Source organism: Marmota flaviventris, chromosome 5 (assembly GCF_047511675.1).
Source record: "Marmota flaviventris isolate mMarFla1 chromosome 5, mMarFla1.hap1, whole genome shotgun sequence".
Lineage (NCBI taxonomy): Eukaryota > Metazoa > Chordata > Mammalia > Rodentia > Sciuridae > Marmota > Marmota flaviventris.
The window spans coordinates 13364199-13383070 of record NC_092502.1 but is presented as its reverse complement, the minus strand read 5'-3'; the positions used below and the strand labels follow the sequence as shown (position 1 = coordinate 13383070).

General features: G+C 38.1%; 1 protein-coding gene across 1 annotated transcript in view; it reads left to right on the top strand.

Annotated features, from left to right (window-relative positions):
- The window catches only part of Rars1 (arginyl-tRNA synthetase 1), a 29752-nt gene extending 13084 nt beyond the window's left edge, over positions 1 to 16668 (top strand). The window contains exons 9-15 of the mRNA XM_027938710.2: positions 852 to 956; positions 3374 to 3552; positions 4022 to 4131; positions 6640 to 6745; positions 14857 to 15029; positions 15426 to 15673; positions 16458 to 16668. Of these exons, the coding sequence (XP_027794511.1) occupies positions 852 to 956; positions 3374 to 3552; positions 4022 to 4131; positions 6640 to 6745; positions 14857 to 15029; positions 15426 to 15673; positions 16458 to 16567 (1031 nt within the window). The 3' untranslated portion in view covers positions 16568 to 16668. The remainder of the gene's footprint in view (positions 1 to 851; positions 957 to 3373; positions 3553 to 4021; positions 4132 to 6639; positions 6746 to 14856; positions 15030 to 15425; positions 15674 to 16457) is intronic.
- The last annotated feature ends 2204 nt before the right edge of the window (positions 16669 to 18872 follow it).

Genomic DNA, 18872 nt, shown 5'->3' with positions numbered 1-18872 from the left:
AAAATGTAGAGTGTTTCACCAGTGTTTCCATGGTCTCCACTCATTTATAGTTGTAAGACAATTTCAAGTTTTCACACTTGACAGTAATTTTAAAGATTGCTAAAATAGTAAATGGATAAAATAGTCCATAGTCTCTAAGAAGGCTAATGACTGCTTAGAGGCACTGGGTAATAAAATGTTTTATAATGCTATAGTAGGTAATGCTGTGTCACTGACACATGGGTATCAGACATGTAATACAGATTTAAAAAGAATTATAAGAAAATTCAGTAAATGTTTGCTGAGTAGAAAAATATTTTATTTACATTTTTTAAAAGAATAAATTTTTAGGGTCAGGTGTGGTGGCCCATACCTGTAATCACAGCTACTGAGAATGCTGAGGCCGTAGAAGTTACAGGTTCAGGGCCAGCCTGGGCAACATGGCAAGACCATATCAAAATTAAAAAATAAAAGAACTTGGGGTGTAGTTCAGTGGTAAGGGCCCCTGGTTTAATCCCCAGTACCACACACACAAAAAAATGAATTTTTGAAATGATATATTTGTTTCTTATTGGGGGGGTGGGATGTAGACAGGAAAAAAAATTATGTGTAGTCCCAATCACTGTTGATTGATGTTGATGATCTATTGTGGGCGGCAGGAAGGCTAGTGCTACAGATTGTGCTTCACATTGCTAAACATTTGATTTGCCAATGAGCTGCATCCCTAGTCCTAGCATTTTAACAATTGTCTTACCCATGTGTGTCATACATTTAGTTTTCTTGTTTACGTATGTGTCAAATAATTTTATCGTGCTGTAAGGTTCATGGTTCCTGTTTTTATTCATTTTCCTTTGTGGCATTTTCTCCCCTAGAATTTAATAAAATCTATGATGCATTGGACATCTCCTTGATAGAGAGAGGAGAATCTTTCTATCAAGATAGGATGAATGCTGTTGTAAAGGAATTTGAAGATAAAGGTAGGCACTATACTTGTGGGGCGGGGGGGATTTTTTTAGCCAAGCAAGGTGGTGCACACACCTGTAATCCCTGCAGGAAGATTATGAGTTCAAAGCCAGCCTCAACAATGGCGAGGCGCTAAGCAACTCAGTGAGACCCTTTCTGTAAATAAAATTCAAAATGGGGATGTGGTTGTTTCCCTGAGTTCAACCCCTGGTACAGGGGAGGGGCATATTTTTAAAATTTTTTCAAAGATAGGCAAAAGTAGAGAGAATTTACTAATTCCCAAGACCTAGCACTTGTCAGCCAGCTTCAATGATTATGAATGCTGCCTTCCCATACATACTTCTTACATCCTGTTTCAGCTTTCAATTACTTTGGTATGTGTCTCTAAAAGTTTTAGAGGAAGGGACTTTCCTATCACAGCATGAAAGTGAATGATTCCTCCCATCCCAAGCAGCCTCTCCCCTTTTGAGACAGGATGTTAAGTTGGCTGAGGCTAGCCTCGCCTCCAAGGTAGCTGGAATGAGGAATTAGAGTCGTGTGCCACTAGCATAGCTTAATAATTTCTTAATAGCATTAGAGTTCACATTTCCTAAGGTAAATAATTTTTTTAATCATTAGTTTGAGTCTGCCCATGACGTTATGTATGTTACATTCTAGAAATTCATGGGTTTCCCTCTTGCCCATTTTTACTTCTTTTACTGTTGAATAAACTGGACCTACCTGTCCTATAGAATTTCTTATGTTGCATAATTCTTGTGTCTATATTTTCTGTGTATTTTTAAGGCAAATGATCTACAACTGAGCAGTATCCCCAGCCCATTTTTATTTTGAGACAGTCTTACTAAGCTGCCCAGGCTGGCCTACAACTGGAAATCCTCCTGCCTAAGCCTCCAAATATGAGATTATTTTCCAAAAATTTAGATTCAGTTTTACGTTTGCTTTTTTGTTTCCTGATTTTTTTTTTTTTTTTTGCATGAATGAAAACAATTTCTGGTTCACTGTTTTTGTGATATTAATTTAGTGTGATTAGTTATCAGCCTGATCTATCCCTTAAGTTTCCTATCAGACTTTTCCCTGGTGGTTTTGACTGCTGTTAAATTTTTTTGTTGTTGTTGTTACCTAGGATTCTTTTTGTATAACTTTTTCACATAATTAAGGCAATCAAAAGTGCTTGATTTTTTTTATTAGTTGTGAGAATGTTTATTTCATAAATACAATGAGTTTGACTTATTATTGCAAATGAAGCTTTTACAATATGTAAAAGATACATATTTTTTCAGTCCGTAATTGTCCTTTGTAATAGTTAATTTACCCTAGTTAATGGTAGCCCCCCTCATGTTTTTCCTCATGGTAGTCTGATAGTTGATGTGCTCTGGTACAATATTCCAGGCTCATTCACAGATTTCCTGTCCTGGATCTGCAGTCAGCCACATCTCCAAGGAAAGCTGGTTCCTTAAATAGGAAAATGGTAATTATTAATCAGAGCCTGGAACCATTACTTTTAAAATAAGTGTGTTTTGGGTTTGTTTTTGCTACTGCTGGGGATTGAACCCTGGGCCTTGCCCATGTTAGGCAAGTGCTCTACCACTAGCCCTAATGATTTTTATTGATGAGAAAATGGGCACAGAGAAGTTAGGACCTTCTCAAGGTAACATAGTTAATACATGATGAATCAGATTCAAACCTAGGCAGTTTGTCTTCAGAGCCTTTATTTTTTTAATGTGGTGCTGAGGATCGAACCCGGGTCCTGCCCATGCTAGGCGAGCGCTCTACCGCTGAGCCACAATACCAGTGCCTATGTTTTAAACCACTGATTTTACTTTATACTTTCTTAGTTTAGGAAACTAAACCTGGGTAATTATTTACTGCATTATTGCTGCAAAAGTTAAATTTAAGACTTGCATATTTGGCACATAGTAGCACTTAAATATAGGTGATATTATCATCATGTTCTTTCCTGTCTCTTCCTAAAACCAAGACTCTTGCATTTTTCATCATGAATATACATTTTTTCTGCTTCTCATTCCAAAAGCTAAATCCAACTGTTTGATCACATTATAAAATGTCTGTATAGGAATAGCATCTGGCTCTAGCTTGGGAGACTTTCATGCCTTTGGCCTGCACAGCGAGTGAGTTCCAGTTACACATCCTATGAAGGGCTTGGGAGCCAAGTGTAGAGTGAGTCCAGAAAACTACTCTATCTGACCTGTACTATGACAGCACCCTGCACTCCCAGATAGCCTTGACCTTAGCCATTTTCCAAGGCTTCTAGTAGGTCATGATAAGACAAAAATTTTGTGGTTTTCGCAGCTAAGAAATATTTTCTAAAATATTCATAGACTAGCTAGCTAGTCCTCAAAATGACCAAGATTCCAGTACCTTCAGAGCTCTTTTAGCATTATTAGTGACGTTTGTTTGTTTTTTCCCCTAGGCTTTGTGCAAGTGGATGATGGCAGGAAGATTGTGTTTGTCCCAGGTTGCTCCATACCATTAACCATAGTGAAATCCGATGGAGGTTACACCTATGATACATCTGACCTGGCTGCTATTAAACAAAGACTAGTTGAGGAAAAAGCAGATATGATTATCTATGTGGTAGACAATGGACAAGTAAGTTTGTAGTTTTGTCTGTTTTTACATTGTCAGTCTGGAGGTAGACAATATGGTGAGGTTGTATTTGGGGAATATTTACAGTTGTTCAGTGCTAAGATCGGGAACATCAGTATATTGTGGGAAAAGGAACAGTTTTCCAGGTGTTCTCTAAAAAATGGAAGGTGATGTCTTTGAACCTCAGCAGTTGGTCTTAATAAGGATGTGGTTGAAATTAAAATTGAAGTTACTGTGTGTAAACTTACCTTTAATTCATTTGCTTTTAAAACTTTGTGGAAAGTATGGTAACAGCTTTGCTCTTACTGTTTCTCACATAATGAGTAAAAGAAACACTTTTAATATAACATGCCACAAAACTTGAATGACTTGTGTTTTACAGGCATCGTCTAGGCATAAAAGCCTTAATAAGCCCTTTTTTAAAAAATTATTAGAAAACTAGCAGGTAACACTCTTTTTCTACTTTTTATAGTCTATGCACTTCCAAGCAATATTTGCTGCTGCTCAGATGATTGGTTGGTATGACCCTAAAGTAACTCGAGTGTCCCATGCTGGATTTGGTGTGGTACTTGGGGAAGACAAGTAAGTCTGGGAAACCTGAAGATGGTAATAATATACTGATTCACCAATTTCTCTGGAAGAGGCCCTGGTTGTTAATTTTTGATAACATTAGGTAATTCAGTTTTTTTAGTCTGTACATTATGATAAATTCAGCTGAGCCATTCTATATATTCTCATCACTGCCAGAGGATATAGTCTCAAAGGGGACATATACATGAAGTCAACTGAAAAGGAAATTCGAGACTTAAATCTGTTAAGTTCTAAAATCTATAGTGGTACCTTTTCAGAATTCAGAAAAATTATGCAAAAATTCAGTCTAGACATTTTGTAAATGTCTTTTCCTTCACAGTTACACACTTGGTAAAAGCTTGATTCAGTAGAGGTTTGATTCACTGCTTTTGTTCTTTGGCCATCTCAAAAATGTTATCAAAGCCTACATGTTAATAATGTCTTATCATTTTTTAATTCTTCACATTTGTCTCTCTAAAAAGGTAAATACACTTAGGTATTTTATTTATATGTGATATTCATCAGTCCAAAGGCACAAAACTTTTCATATTTTAAAACTTTAACATTCAGTAGTATTTTAGGATCACTTGCCATTTAAACAGCACTTCTTAAAAACTGATATCTGGGCTGGGGACGTGGCTCAAGCGGTAGCGCGCTCACCTGGCATGCGTGCGGCCTGGGTTCGATCCTCAGCACCACATACAAGCAAAGATGTTGTGCCCGCCGATAACTAAACAATAAATATTAAAAAAATTCTCTTTACTCTCTGTCTCTCACTCTCTTTAAAAAAAAAAAAAAAACTGATATCTTATATTTAATAATGCCTAGATATTACATCACACAGGTGGTAATGCTTTTGAAAACCACATGAGGTGACTCGATTTGGCTGGAGAGTGGTCAAAAGCCCTGATGTGAGCATATGAAAGACAAGTTAGTTTGTCCACAGATATTATTTTGGTAGGGATTTTATAGCAGTCAGTGAATTTGTTGGAAATATTGTATGACATTTTTGTGGAATCAAGACACTGGATCCTATGGTCCTGAGAGTGCTTAAACCAAAGAATCTTATTTCCTGAACTGTTTTCGGGTAGATGTTTAGGTGGTATTTATTTATTTATTTCATTTATCATGTATGGCCGAGGTATCCTAAATCAGTTTGTTTCTACTCTCTGCATGATTTAAAAAAAAAAAAAAAAAAAAGGCTAGGATACTATAATTTAAATAATAGCTAAATGCAGCTCACTGTATTTTAAATATGTTAAAATGCTCATTCTGTTTTAATATTTAGGACATAATTTATCTTTTTATCTCCTATTCCTTGAGCACCTGCTCCACATGGTATTTCACGTTATGTACAGGAAGATATACATGCCAGGGCCCACTGTGGGACTTGAAAATTCTAAAGTGGGTGTTTGTCATATGTGTTTTTAAAAGCTTTGTTGGTATTCAATTGTCACAAACAAAAATGGAAGGAAGACAGGTGAGAGGAGGGAATAACGGATGGGACCAGTTGTTGCAAAGTAGACAGAGTAGGAAGCCTTCCTCAGCATTTTGTTGAACACTTCGGAGATTTGGCAGGCTGGGGGTATAACTCAGTGGAGGAGCACTTTTACCCAGCATGTGTGAGGCCCTGGGTTCAATTGCCGGTTGTTGAGGGTGGGAATTGAATAAAGAAAAATATCAATGAAGATGATAAAGGCAAATAGAGCCTTTGTAAATCAAGCTGTAAAAGTGTACCAAATGTGATAGTGCCTCTTATTTTATGTTGTATAGAAAAATATGCTTTTGTATGTTATACTTGAACTTTTTAAAAAAGTACTTGATGTCATGCAAACTTCTGTTTAACAGGTAAAATTCAGTTTTCTCAGTTGCCATTATCATTGCTAGTCGGTACTTACTTGTGCCCCATCCAGGGAGATTCTAATTTCAGTATGTCTGAATGGGGCCCTGGGTTGGGTTGTGACTCTATGGCACCGCACTTGCTTTACACATGTGAGGCACTGGGTTTGATCCTCACAGCACCACAGCAAAATGAAGATATTGTACCCAAGTATAACTAAAAAGAAATGTTGAAAAAAAATGCAGTTGGGTTTAAGAACCACTAAATAAGATCAATTACTATATAGAGAAATGTAAGATTCCAGTATAGGATTTTCTAATGTAAGTAATTCTAGAAGCAAACATGTGTTTGACTAATTTTCCTAAAAGGTTAAAACTACCAAGCAAGATGTCGTATTCCAGGAAAATGCATAAATTAAATCTTTTTACTTTTCCTTTTAGGAAACCGAAGGTAGACCACTGTTAGGGCTAACCCATAGGGTGCTTTGAGCTGGGGGCTGGAGGTGACACACGTACAAACAGTTGTCTTTTGCCACCCTCCCTAATTGCCATATGGAGTGGGGCACTGTTACCTTAGCATAGAGACTGATTTCAAACGGGCCCCTCAAGCTTTCAGTTTGAATATTTCTAATTAAAAGGTCATTTTCAAATTCATTAAGTTGTGACTTCTAAATTTTTTAGGAAGAAGTTTAAAACACGGTCAGGGGAAACGGTACGCCTCATAGACCTTCTGGAAGAAGGACTCAAACGGTCTATGGACAAATTGAAAGAAAAAGAGAGAGACAAGGTAATCCAAGGCCTTTTTTGTTTAATGTATGTTGTGCATTATATATAATTTTTTTCCTTTGATACTGGGGATTGAACTCTGAGCTACATTCCTAGTCCTTTGAGTTTTTCGAGACAGGGTCTTACTAAGTTGCCAAGAGTGGTCTTGAACTTGCATCCTCCTGCCTCAGCCTTCTGAATCTCTGGGGTTACAGGCGTGTGCCACGCTGTCGTTTTTTCCATTTTTGAGGAAAATTACAAGGAGTCAGTCCAACTAGGCCAGGCTTATATTGCTCAGATTTTAGTGCATAATGAATTCATGAATTGTACTGAGCATTTGTTGTGAAAGTATTGTTCTTGGCTATTACCAAAGGTCATGGCTTTTTCCTTCTTTGTTAATGTGACATCGTAGCTCTGCTGCCTTTTAACTGTTTTAAGTGGTTATACATGATAGAATGCATTTGTGCACTTTGATATACATAGATGGAGTACAATTCTCATTGTACATATTGTAGAATTACATCAGTGATGCATATACATAAGGTGGTAATGTCTGTTTCAATATACTATCCTTCCTATCCCCATATCCTCTCCCTTCTATTTAAGGTAACTGTTCTTCACCCTGCCGTTGTGAGTTAGCATCCACATATCAGAGAAAACATTCAGCCTTTGTGTGTGTGTGGGGGGGGGGGGTTGGCTTACTTTACTTAGCATATTCTCCAACTCCATCCATTTACTGGCAATTGCCATTACTCATTCTTTTTTAAACTCCCTTGTGTATATCCATATTTTCTTTCTCCATTCATCTATTGAAGGACATCTAGGTTGGTTCCATAGTTTATAGCATCTCAATTCACAGTAGCTAAACATTGACATGGCTGTGTCACTATAGTATGCTGATTTTAAGTCCTTTGGGTATGGACTGGGATAGCTGGGTCAAATGGTGGTTCCATTTCTGAAGAATTTCCATAGTAGTTGCACCAATTTGCAGTCCCACCAGCAATGTATGAGTGTGCCTTTTCCCTCACATCCTCACCATTTATTGTTGCCTTTATTCTTGATGATTGCCATTCTCACTGGAGTGAGATGAAATCTTAAGAGTAGATTTGCGTCTGATACAGATGAACACTTTTGCTTAGCACATTTATGGGGGTTTTCTGAGTTCTTTATATATCCTTGAGATTACCACATGCACTTTAGACAAAGCATTAAAGATTTTCCCCCAGGCTGTAGGCTCTCTCTTCACATTGTTTTTGCTGAGAAGGAGCTTTTGAGTTTGAATCCATCCCATTTATTGATTTTACTTCTTGCACTTTAGAGGTCTTAAGGGAGTCAGATCCTAGGCTGACATGAAGAAGATTTGGGCCTACTTTTTCTTCTAGTAGGTGCAGGGTCTCTGTTCTAGTGCCTAAGCCTTTGATCCACTTTGTTAATGTGGTTTTCCCAGCACCATTTGTTGAATAAGCTATCTTTTTTCCAATGAATGTTTTTGGCACCTTTGTTTGAGTAGGAGATAACTATTTGTGTGGGTTTTTTTTTTTTAAATGATAACATAAAAGCCTAAAAATTGTTCTCTGGGGTACCATGTGATGTTTGTGTGTATATCATTTCTTTATGGTGAAAACATTCAAAATCCTAACTTTTTTGAGATATACTGTATATTACTCTGCAATAGCACAGCATGGAATAAGTACCCATGCCTGTTGCAATGCCATTCCACTCTGAACTTGATGAACTTAGATTCCACAAGAGTACATGTACTAGTCTTTCTATGCCTGAGTTATTCCCCTTAACAGAATGTTCTCCCATTTCATCTATTTTATGGCAAATGACAGGATTTTGTTCTCTTTTTATGCATGCCTGCTTAGTATTCCCTTGTGTATATGTACCATATTTTCCTTACCCATTCATCAGTTGATAGACACTTAGGTTGCTTCCACATTTGGCTTTGTGAACAGTGTTGAAATTAACATGAGTCAGGTATCTCCTTCCACATACCCATTTCATTTGCTTGGGTACACACCCAGTAGAGGGATTATTGTATCCTACAGCACTACTGCTTTGTCTTTTGAGAAGCCACCAATTTTCATAGTGGCTGTACTAATTTACCTGCCTACCACTAGTGTACTAGGTTTCCCTTTTTTCCCACATCCAGGCAGTCATTTGTCTTTTTGATAATAACCATTCTGAGTTGATAAACACTACAGAAATGTAAATCGGAACTATAAGGTTAACATTTTTTTCCATTAATATGTCATCTTTTGAGAAATGTCCATTCAGATCTTTTTGGAGTATTAGGGGGGTTTTGCTATTGTTTGAATTATTTGGGGTGTTGATCCCTTTTCAGATGTGATTTGCAAATACAGTTTGCCTCATTTGCTTTGCTGTGCAGAAGCTTTTGGGTCCTGGTCCATTCCAATAACGTATTTCTCTAATGTTTTCTTCCAGTAGTTTCAGGTTGATCTTTAGTGTGTTTTGATTTAATTTGTTTGCATTCTTCTGCAGGTAACCAATTTTTTCTAGCACCACTTGTTGAAAAGACTGTCCTTGCTTCACTGCATGTTCTTAGCACCTTTGCCAAGAATCAGCTAGAAGGGCTGAGTGTTCTTGCTCTGTGTTCAGTCCTTAAGAGGAAGAAAAATAATCAGTTGGTTGTAGGTGTATGGGTTTACTTCTAGGCTTTTGTCTCTGGTTTTTTACCAACATCTTGTTTTGATTACTGCTTTTTATTTTTGGTACCGGGTTGAGTGCCCCCGTTTTGTTTTATTTAGAGACAGGGTCTCACTGAGTTGCTTAGCGTCTTGCTTTGTTGACACTGGCTTTGAACTCGCGATCTTCCTGCCTCCCAGGTAGCTGGAATTATAATCACGGGCCACCATGCTCAGCAGTTGTTTTGGTCTTCATACTGAAGCTGTGGCTTTACAGGCCATCTTTGTAGAGCACTCAGATTTTGTATAGTTACTCTTACTAGCTCACTAGTGAGTTTTATGACTTATGTTTCGGTTGTGTATATCTTTCTATTATGATATCAGATTTTTTCCTGCAGCTTTTGAGTTTCCCTTAAAAGAGCTGTTTTAAATTTTTCTATCTAGGAATTCCTCCCACTGTGTTTACTAATCCAATCAGGTTTTGGTACCTTTTTTAGTACAATAAACTAGGCCATGGCCCCCAGAACGTCCTTGATGCTCGCCCAGTATGAGACATCAGCCAGAGCTTACAGGATGAGGTTCTTCCTAATTTGTGCCCATCTTCCCAGAAACTGTTTTAAGAACAGTTCTGCTATTTGAGCACTAGGTGGCACTATATGCCTAGGTTTGCCACAAGTCCACGGTGCTATGTTGTCATTATTTCAGCAATAGAGTGGGATCTAAGCCAGGTTTGTCCAACTACACAGTTGTCCTCTCAGTGAGCATTGTCTGTGGGAATATCTAAAGGATACTCCATCCCTCTATCCCAGAGACTCCTGGTGCCAAAGTCAACAGCCTGTGGTCAGGCCAAATTATTGTGGAGGGAGCTACCCCCATGTCTGTGACCACTATTGCCACCCTGAGTCCATGGCTTGATGAGCTCTGCATAGCACTGAAGGGAGGACTAAGGCCAGTGCTGCTGTGGGCTGCTTACTAATGTGGTACACTTGGGGCCTGATACTACTGCAACCAGGTATGGGTGTTGCTGGCCAGAATAGTGTTCTAATGGACTGGGGCTATGTGTCTTACTCTAGGATTGGCACCATTGGGGGTTCCCTCGGGCCTGTGCTTAGGGGGCCTCTTTCCTAGTACTCGGCTCCAAGATGAACTCCTAACTCTTATGCCTTTGCTCCCCGCACAGTAATCTTTCTCATCTTGCCTTTGCCCACAACTGGATTTTTGCCATGGCAGGCCTCATACTGGGTTTCTGAAAGTGTGAAGACCTGTAGTTATTTTCCTTTCCCCTAAGCAACAGGTGTGTCTCCACACTGATCAAATGATTCAGTCAACTCTTTCCTGCCTTCAAAGCATCTTACAGTACTAAAACCCCGAAATGTTGCTCTGTCCACCATGTGCCCCCCAAATCAAGTAGTTTGCGTGAATAGTTCAACTTGAATTGTGATCAAGGATATTTGTCTGTAGCTTGTGTTCTTACCAGGTTTTGGTATCAAGCTAATATAGGCCTTGCAGAATGTGTTTGGAAGAATGTCTTCCTCTTTATCTTGAAATAAAAACAACTAATACCAGTTCTTAACAATGAAGCTATCGAGTTCTTGGCTACAAATTCAGTGTCCTTACTTTGAAGTATCTTTGAGTTTGTGTTCATTGTTGGGAAGCTATATCTAGGAAATGTGTCTATTTCCAAGTTATCATATTTGGTGACATAGTTTTTCATAACAATCTTTGTATTTCTCCAGAGCCTGCCTTTGTGTGATTTATTCAAGTCTTCCCTCTAACTACAATTCATCTTTGACAAAACAAAGAGCTTGTCCCTCAATCTTTTGTATTTTTTTAAGTTTCGATTACATTTATCTCTCCTCTGATCTTAATTTCTTCTAGTTGGGTCGTTTTCATTGAGATGCAACGATAGATTGTTTATCCGAGCTCCACTTGTTGTGAGCATTGACTTCCCTCTTGGTGCATCATGTTTCCATTTGTTTCAAAAACTTAACATGGCCTTGATACATCAGTAAATAGGCAAAGGAACTAAACACCCTTCAAGAAATATGAACCATCAATATATGAAAAGATGTTCAACATGTCTAGCAAGTAGAGAAATGTAAGCTACACTGAGATTACATCTGGGGCCAGGGGTGATGATGCCCGCCTGAGGCAGGAGGATCATGAGTTCAAAGCCAGTGTCAGCAATAGCATGGCTCAGGGGTCGATCGCCCTTGATTTCAATTCCCAATAACACACCCCTCCAAAAAAAAAAAAAATTGTCAAACAGAAGGCTTTATTTTCTATGCCAGTTGCCCAAAGGGAAAAATAAAACCTCCTACATCATAATTGCTTCTCCTTATGAGAAACCCATGTACATCATCTACAAGCAAACCTAATGAAAAGGGACTTGAATATATGCAGTGGAAGAATGTGTTACCATGTCCATCATGTTAGAGAGGAATGTAAATAATAAAATTAGCAAGGGGGTGGTGACCTTGTTCCTGATGACATCAGGAACAGCTTAGACAATCAACTTGTCCTCAAACTTTAAAAATATGTATGAATAGTTTCCCATCTTAAAGGAACATTTAAAAGGTCAAAAACTGCTACAACTTTACCAAGTACAGAAATATTCCATTTAAAGCAACAGAGTTCTTAAAGATCCTTGTTTCATATGTTTTTAGAAAAACCTGTGAACAACTTTATAACCAACTTAATGAGATTTTCTTTAAAATTTGTCATTCACAAACTCTGCACGAGTCCTTCATATCCTTCACAATCTGCTTAAACCTTTGGTTTTGCCCTCTATTTCCAGTAATTTTATTTGACAAAGTTTTTTTCTACTACCTAGAATTCTTAACTTCCTTTGCTTCTCTCCTACTTACTAGTTCCTTTCTACCCATTTATTTCCTTCCTTAGATTTAAAACAGTCGTTTAATAAACATACTTCAAATTTAAATAAATTTACCTTGAATAATTTTTTATGAGTTTGTTATATATGGACAGAACATCTTTTTTATATGGTGCTGAAGATTGAACCCAGTACCTTATGCATGGCAAGTGCTCTACCACTAAACCACAACCCCTAGAATTTTCAAAACTTAAGGTTATTTAAACCATAATACCTAGTGAAGACCAAGGAAGAAATGGTTGGGAATTGTTTACCATGTAACAACAGTTTGATATAACTCCAAACATGTATCTTTTCTTTAATTACTTTGTTAAATGTGGAATAAAATACATCATCTTTAATTTTGAATTGATATTTAGCAATTGGTGTTTCAGTATTTTACCTTGTAAACAGTCATTTCGATTTACTAAAGTGATTATGTTCACGTTTTTAACGATCAGATCTGGATTATTCTATGAATAGATATTAGGCATAGTCTTTTAAAGATTTAATGTTTTTCCAAGAAGAAACATACCCTAGAAGTTAAATGGCTGTATTTAATCCATTTGCATACTAAGTAAAGCACTTCAAGGATCTAGCAGGTAGGTAGCCTTGCCTACTCAAAGGCAAGCCTGGATGGCCACAATTGAAGACATTATTTTACCAAATTTACTGAATATGTACTTAAATCGTATGAACTAAAAGGCATTTGAGTTAATTACTAAAGTTTATTTGGGTGTTCATAAGTCTGTCAATTTGAATACGTTTTCTTAGGGGAATTTACATGTAAATAGTTCCTTTCAGACTCACAAGAGAAATGGCTTCAACAGTTTAATCCAATTTTTTTTTTAACAAATAGGACAAGTTAGGGTCACCTGTTCATATGGCTAAGCTTAATCATAGAAAGGCAAGTAAAGATATTGTTTCCATAAAAGTTTGCTTTAAGAAGCCTCCTTTGCCCCTACCTCTTGCATGTGGGGAATGGAGCCCAGGGCATCCTGCATGATAGGCACATGCTTCACCGCTGAACTGAGGCCCCAGCCCGAAATGAGCTTAGGGGTTTACTGGCTGGAATAATAAACCTCCAAGTGACCTTGAATTTAATAAGTTATCTTCATTTTGTTTGATCTAATGATCAGGAACCATTTTTAGAAAGTTTTTTGAGAGACTGTAGGGTTTCTTCTGTCTTCCCCCTCAAGCTTTTCCTGGCTCATATACAAGTTGGAGATCTTTTGTTATGGCTCAGGATTCTAACCAAGGTATAGGTTGTTTTAAGAGGCATAATTTGAGGAACTCTATACATACCGATCTCGCTCTTTCCTTTTAGATTAGGAATTTTCAGTTGTTTTATCAGCTTAGCTTTCAGGTGAGAAAAACTCTCATTTATGCCCCTTTTAGCATAAACAAGTCATCAGAAAAGAGATGACTTAAGCTATGTTAAGAACTATCTTACAGTTTCACCATCTAGAGTCCCTGTGGGGGGACTTTTGCATACTTTTAGGGGAAAATCCTTTAAGAACGATCTTAGGGAATGTTCAGGGTTTAGGCAGAGTGTCTTGCTTTGGTAAGCATGCTATGCCCAAGATTCTTTTTCACCTGATAGATGACCTAGCTACAGAGTGACAGAAATGGTCTTACCTCTTCATGAGCAGGTTCTCTTCACATAGATGTGGTAACTACCCCAGCAGCTTTTAACTAGCCATCCTGAGCTCACCATTTAGAATGTTAATTTTGGCTCAGATTTTGAGAAACATGAAGTTAATTAGCAAATCACGTATAGACATGTGTAACCAAAATTAAGGCACAAATTGTAAATCAATGTTAAATTAGGTGCACAGAACCAAAAAAACTCACTAGAGGAAATATGAAATCTTAACAGAATATAAATGCTATGGAAATTTGGGTACTCCTCAGGACAGTGTCCATGTGCTAGAAATGACTCCAAAAAAGACAAGTCTTTTACCTAAATACTCCTTATCAAACCAGTTCCTAAATAAAATCAGCAGGGTTCCACCACCAAGCAGTTGCAGATTCTTCTGTGCTAGCCGCTGTCTAGCAATCTTAGGACAACACTTCCTTTGTAACTTCCCATCCATACTTATTTGTTAGGATTGATACCAGCAACCCTGTTTTTGACAACTTTCACAGTTGATTTACCTAGACGTCACACAGTTGCTTCCAGTGAATGGTTGGTCTGCTCAACCTCATCTATCATGGCCGGAACAGAAATACTTAATGTATTTTAAAAATTTTTAGCCATCTATTACTTCTTCCACTGGAATTCTTGTTTTATTTTACTATAGTTTTCTATAATCAATAATTTATATCCACATCATACCATAAATACTAACTTATGCTTTAGGTTTCATATATATTGAATGTAAAGTGTTGATAGCTTATTTTCCAATCACATTTCTCATAGTAGAAACATTCATTATGCACAGCAGACGATTTTTATAATCTTTGCACATCAGCCCACGTCATTCTACGAGTATCATTGTTTATTGATAAGTGTGCCATTAGATGCTTCCTACCCCAGTACTCTGCCCATGGGACATCTAGGCAAAAGCACTGGTCAGTAAGCTAAGAAGTGCTCTTTTGTTTTTCCCAAAGGTCTTAACTGCAGAGGAATTGAAAGCTGCTCAGACATCTGTCACTTATGGTTGTATCAAATATGCTGACCTTTCCCATAACCGGCTGAATGACTACATCTTCTCCTTTGACAAAATGCTCGATGACAGAGGGAACACAGCTGCTTACTTGTTGTATGCCTTCACTAGAATCAGGTAATCTTATTGTGAAGCAAACAAAGTATTCTTAGTTGCTCCAAAATGTATGTTTTGTATATACAAGTGTCTTTGGAAATGTGTTCCCTTTTAGAATTACAAGTTATATGGAACCTCTTAGCCTGTTCCCATTTACTCTGGCAGATTTAAATACCAAACAGGCGTCACCTGCCCCCCTAAAAGAATATTTCCTTCCAGTATTGTAAAACACTTCAGACCAGCTTATTTTGACTAGGGATGTGCCCCAGAGTAAATGCATTGTCTATTTTTATAAGAATCTCTTAATTTCTGATTTACATCAGTCATGTCTTATCAGCAATTAATTACATGGGTTCTCGTGGAGAAGAATGTGTGCGCCTGACAAAATGGATCAGTGGTGTTTGTCTGGCATTCCAGGTCTATTGCACGGCTGGCCAATATTGATGAAGAGATGCTCCGCAAAGCTGCTCGGGAGACCAAGATCATTTTGGACCATGAGAAGGAGTGGAAACTAGGCCGGTGCATTTTACGCTTCCCTGAGATTTTACAAAAGATTTTAGATGACTTATTTCTCCACACACTCTGTGATTATATTTACGAGCTGGCAACTACATTCACAGAGTTCTATGATAGCTGCTACTGTGTAGAGAAGGACCGACAGACTGGTGAGCATCTTGTCCTCTGTCCATATTGGAGAATGGGTGCTCTGAGGGAACTTGGGCCGGGTTGCGTTTCCCATTTGGGGAAAAGGGAGGATTTCTATGAATAAACAAAGAATTGCAGAGTAATCCATACCATATACAGAAATGGACAAAATGAGAACTAATGGTAGCAGAAACAGTGCATCTCCACTCAGGCATTGGCGGGTGGGTGGAACCTTACAACTTCAAGAAAGACAGTTGACAGATCCCTGGGAATAGGGCATTCTCAACAAAAGCGGAGTATTAGAGAGGCCAAGAACGTATTTGAAACTGCCTTTCTAGGTTTTTTTGTTTGTGGAGCATGTAGTAGAGTACTGGGAATCAAACCCAGGGCCTCACACTTGCTAGGCAAGCACTCTACCACTGAGCTATACTCTCAGGCCAAGAAAACTGCCTTTGGAAAACAACAGGTGATCCTTTCCTACCTTGGGTTCTCTGACACTTTCCATGGTTAATGAAGTATATTTAAAGTGTTAAGGCAAGTAGCCATTTGTGAGGATCGTGCCTGAGTGAAATTTCTAAAAAAGTTCATTAATACATTGTCTGAACCAACTATGACCCTAAATACTATCAATCCTAGAAGAGAATTGAGTTGTACAAGAGAATATAAAATCTACATTTCATTATTGCAGACCTCTATAGTTCTTTTTCTTCTTGGTTTGTCTACAGGTGGTTGTAGTTAGACTACACAGCTGATTTTTCCTACATAAAAAACAAGCTAATCAGTGTCTCTCTTCTCTCTTCTCAGGAGAAGTATTGAAGGTGAACATGTGGCGCATGCTGCTGTGTGAAGCAGTAGCTGCTGTCATGGCCAAGGGGTTCGATATCCTGGGAATAAAACCTGTCCAAAGGATGTAATCCCTTTCGAATACTGTGTTTTTACCAAAGTGGCCATTAGCACTGTTTGGTTTTTTACAATCATGTGGATCCCAAAACTACTAAAAACATTTTCTCAACTATCTGTGTCAAATGTGGTTCTTTAACAACTAGTATTATTTAAAAAAAAAAAAAAAAGGCACTTTGTTCCCTAAACCAAAATGACAGTGGAGGCCATGGACTAATGTAGGCTTAGGAACCATAGTCCTGGAGTTTATTGGCAGGGATGTGTTTATATTGTGTCCTTGGTGAGCAGTGCTCGCCCATTCTGCTTCCTAGTTGTCATCCTGAGCCGCTTTCCTCTGCCACACCTTTCCATCTTGAAGTTCTGCCTCTCCCAGGGCCCAGAGCAACTGAGTGCACCAACTTTGGACTGAGCCTTTAAAACCAGGAGCCACAATAAACTTACTCCCCTCGAAGTTGTTGTTATCAGGCATTTGGTCACAGCAATAAAAAACTTTAAAACACTAGCAAAGGAAATCCAACAGCATATCAGAAAGATCACGCACCATTATCAAGCTGGATTTGCCCCAGGGATATGATTAATATATAATGTATCATGTTATTTATATATAATTATATAATATACACAAGTCAATAAATATAATACAACCCATCAACAGAATAAGAGGTAAAAAAAAATCATAGGTACAGACAAAGCATTCAATAAAATCCAATATTTCTTCACGAAGAAGCATTGAATACATTAGGAATAGAAGGATTCTGCCTCAATGTAACTAAGGCTACATGACAAATCCACAGTCGGCATTTTGTTGGATGGGGAAAAGGTCAAAGCATTTTTTCCAAGATCAGGGACAAGACCAAGATGGCTACTCTTGTTCAAGGTAGAGCTGGGGTTTTTTTCAGCCAGAGCAAGAGGAAATAAAAGGCATAGAAATAGGGAAGAAGTTAAACTGTCTGCAGACAGGATTATATGTATTGAAAAAGATTTTAACAAGGCTATTAGAACTGACAAACTCAAGTTACAGGATACAAAAATCCCACACATTAGTAGCCTTTTTATACACTAATAACAAATCTGCTGCAAAAGAAATCATGAAAGTGAGCGGGGGATGTAGCTGAGCGCTTCCACACAGTAGGCCCTGGATTCAATCTCAAGCAACGCACACTCATGAAAGCAATTCTATTCACAATAGCTACCAAAACAATTCCTAGGAATAGCCAGGTGCTGTGGTACACACCTATCATCCCAGCAGCTCAGGAGGCTGAGGCAGGAGGATTTCAAGTTCAAAGCCAGCCTCAGCAACAGGGAGGTGCTAAGCAACTCAGCGATTCCCTGTCTCTAAATAAAATACAAAATAGGGCTGGGGATCAAGTGGCTTAGTGATCAAGTACTCCCGAGTCCTATCCCAGGTAAACCCCACCTTTCCCCCCAATAAAAAATACCTAGGAATAAATTCAAGGAGGTGAAAAACTACAAAAGACAAAAGATGGAAGGACCTCCCACATTCACGGAGTAGAAGAATATAGTGAGAAAACCCATTCTACCCAAAGCAGGTTATGGATTCAATACAATCCTCATCAAGATAACAAAGTCTTCACAAAGCTAGAAAAAGTCATATTCTAGAATACATAGGATACACAGAGGACCCCAAATAACCAAAGCAATCTTAAGGACAAAGCTGGAAGTGTCCCAATGCCTGATTTCAAACATACTCCACAGCCGTAGCAATCAGAACAGCATGAAAAACAAATGGAACAGAAGAGAGGCCCAGAAATAGTTCCACATACCAGCACCCAACTTATGGGACCAAAGGTGTCAAAATAGACATTAGAAAAATGATAGCCTCTTCAGTAAATGGTGCTGGAGAAGCTGGACATTAATATGCTACAGATTGAAACCTGGCCTTCCTCACTCTACAGAAGAGTCAAAATGGATCAAAGATCAAAATGGAAGACCTGAAACTAGTAAAGGAAGCAAACAGGAGAAAACTACAGCATCAGTATAGACAGTGATTAGGGGGAGGGGCGGGGGTAGTGTCCCCAAAACACAGGAAACAAAAGAAAAAAACCACTTACACAAGATTACAGCCAACTAAGAAGCTTTTGCACAGGAAAGGAGATAACAGTGAAGAGAACCTATATAACAGAAAATATTTGCCAACTATTCATCTAACAAAGAATTAGTACCTAGAGTATGTAAGGAACTAAAAAAAAATAGTAATCCAATGTTAAAATGAGCAAATGATCTATCTATAAATAGATGCTTTTCAAAACAAGAGATAAAGGCCCATGGTGTATGAAAAAAATTCTCAGCATCATTAGC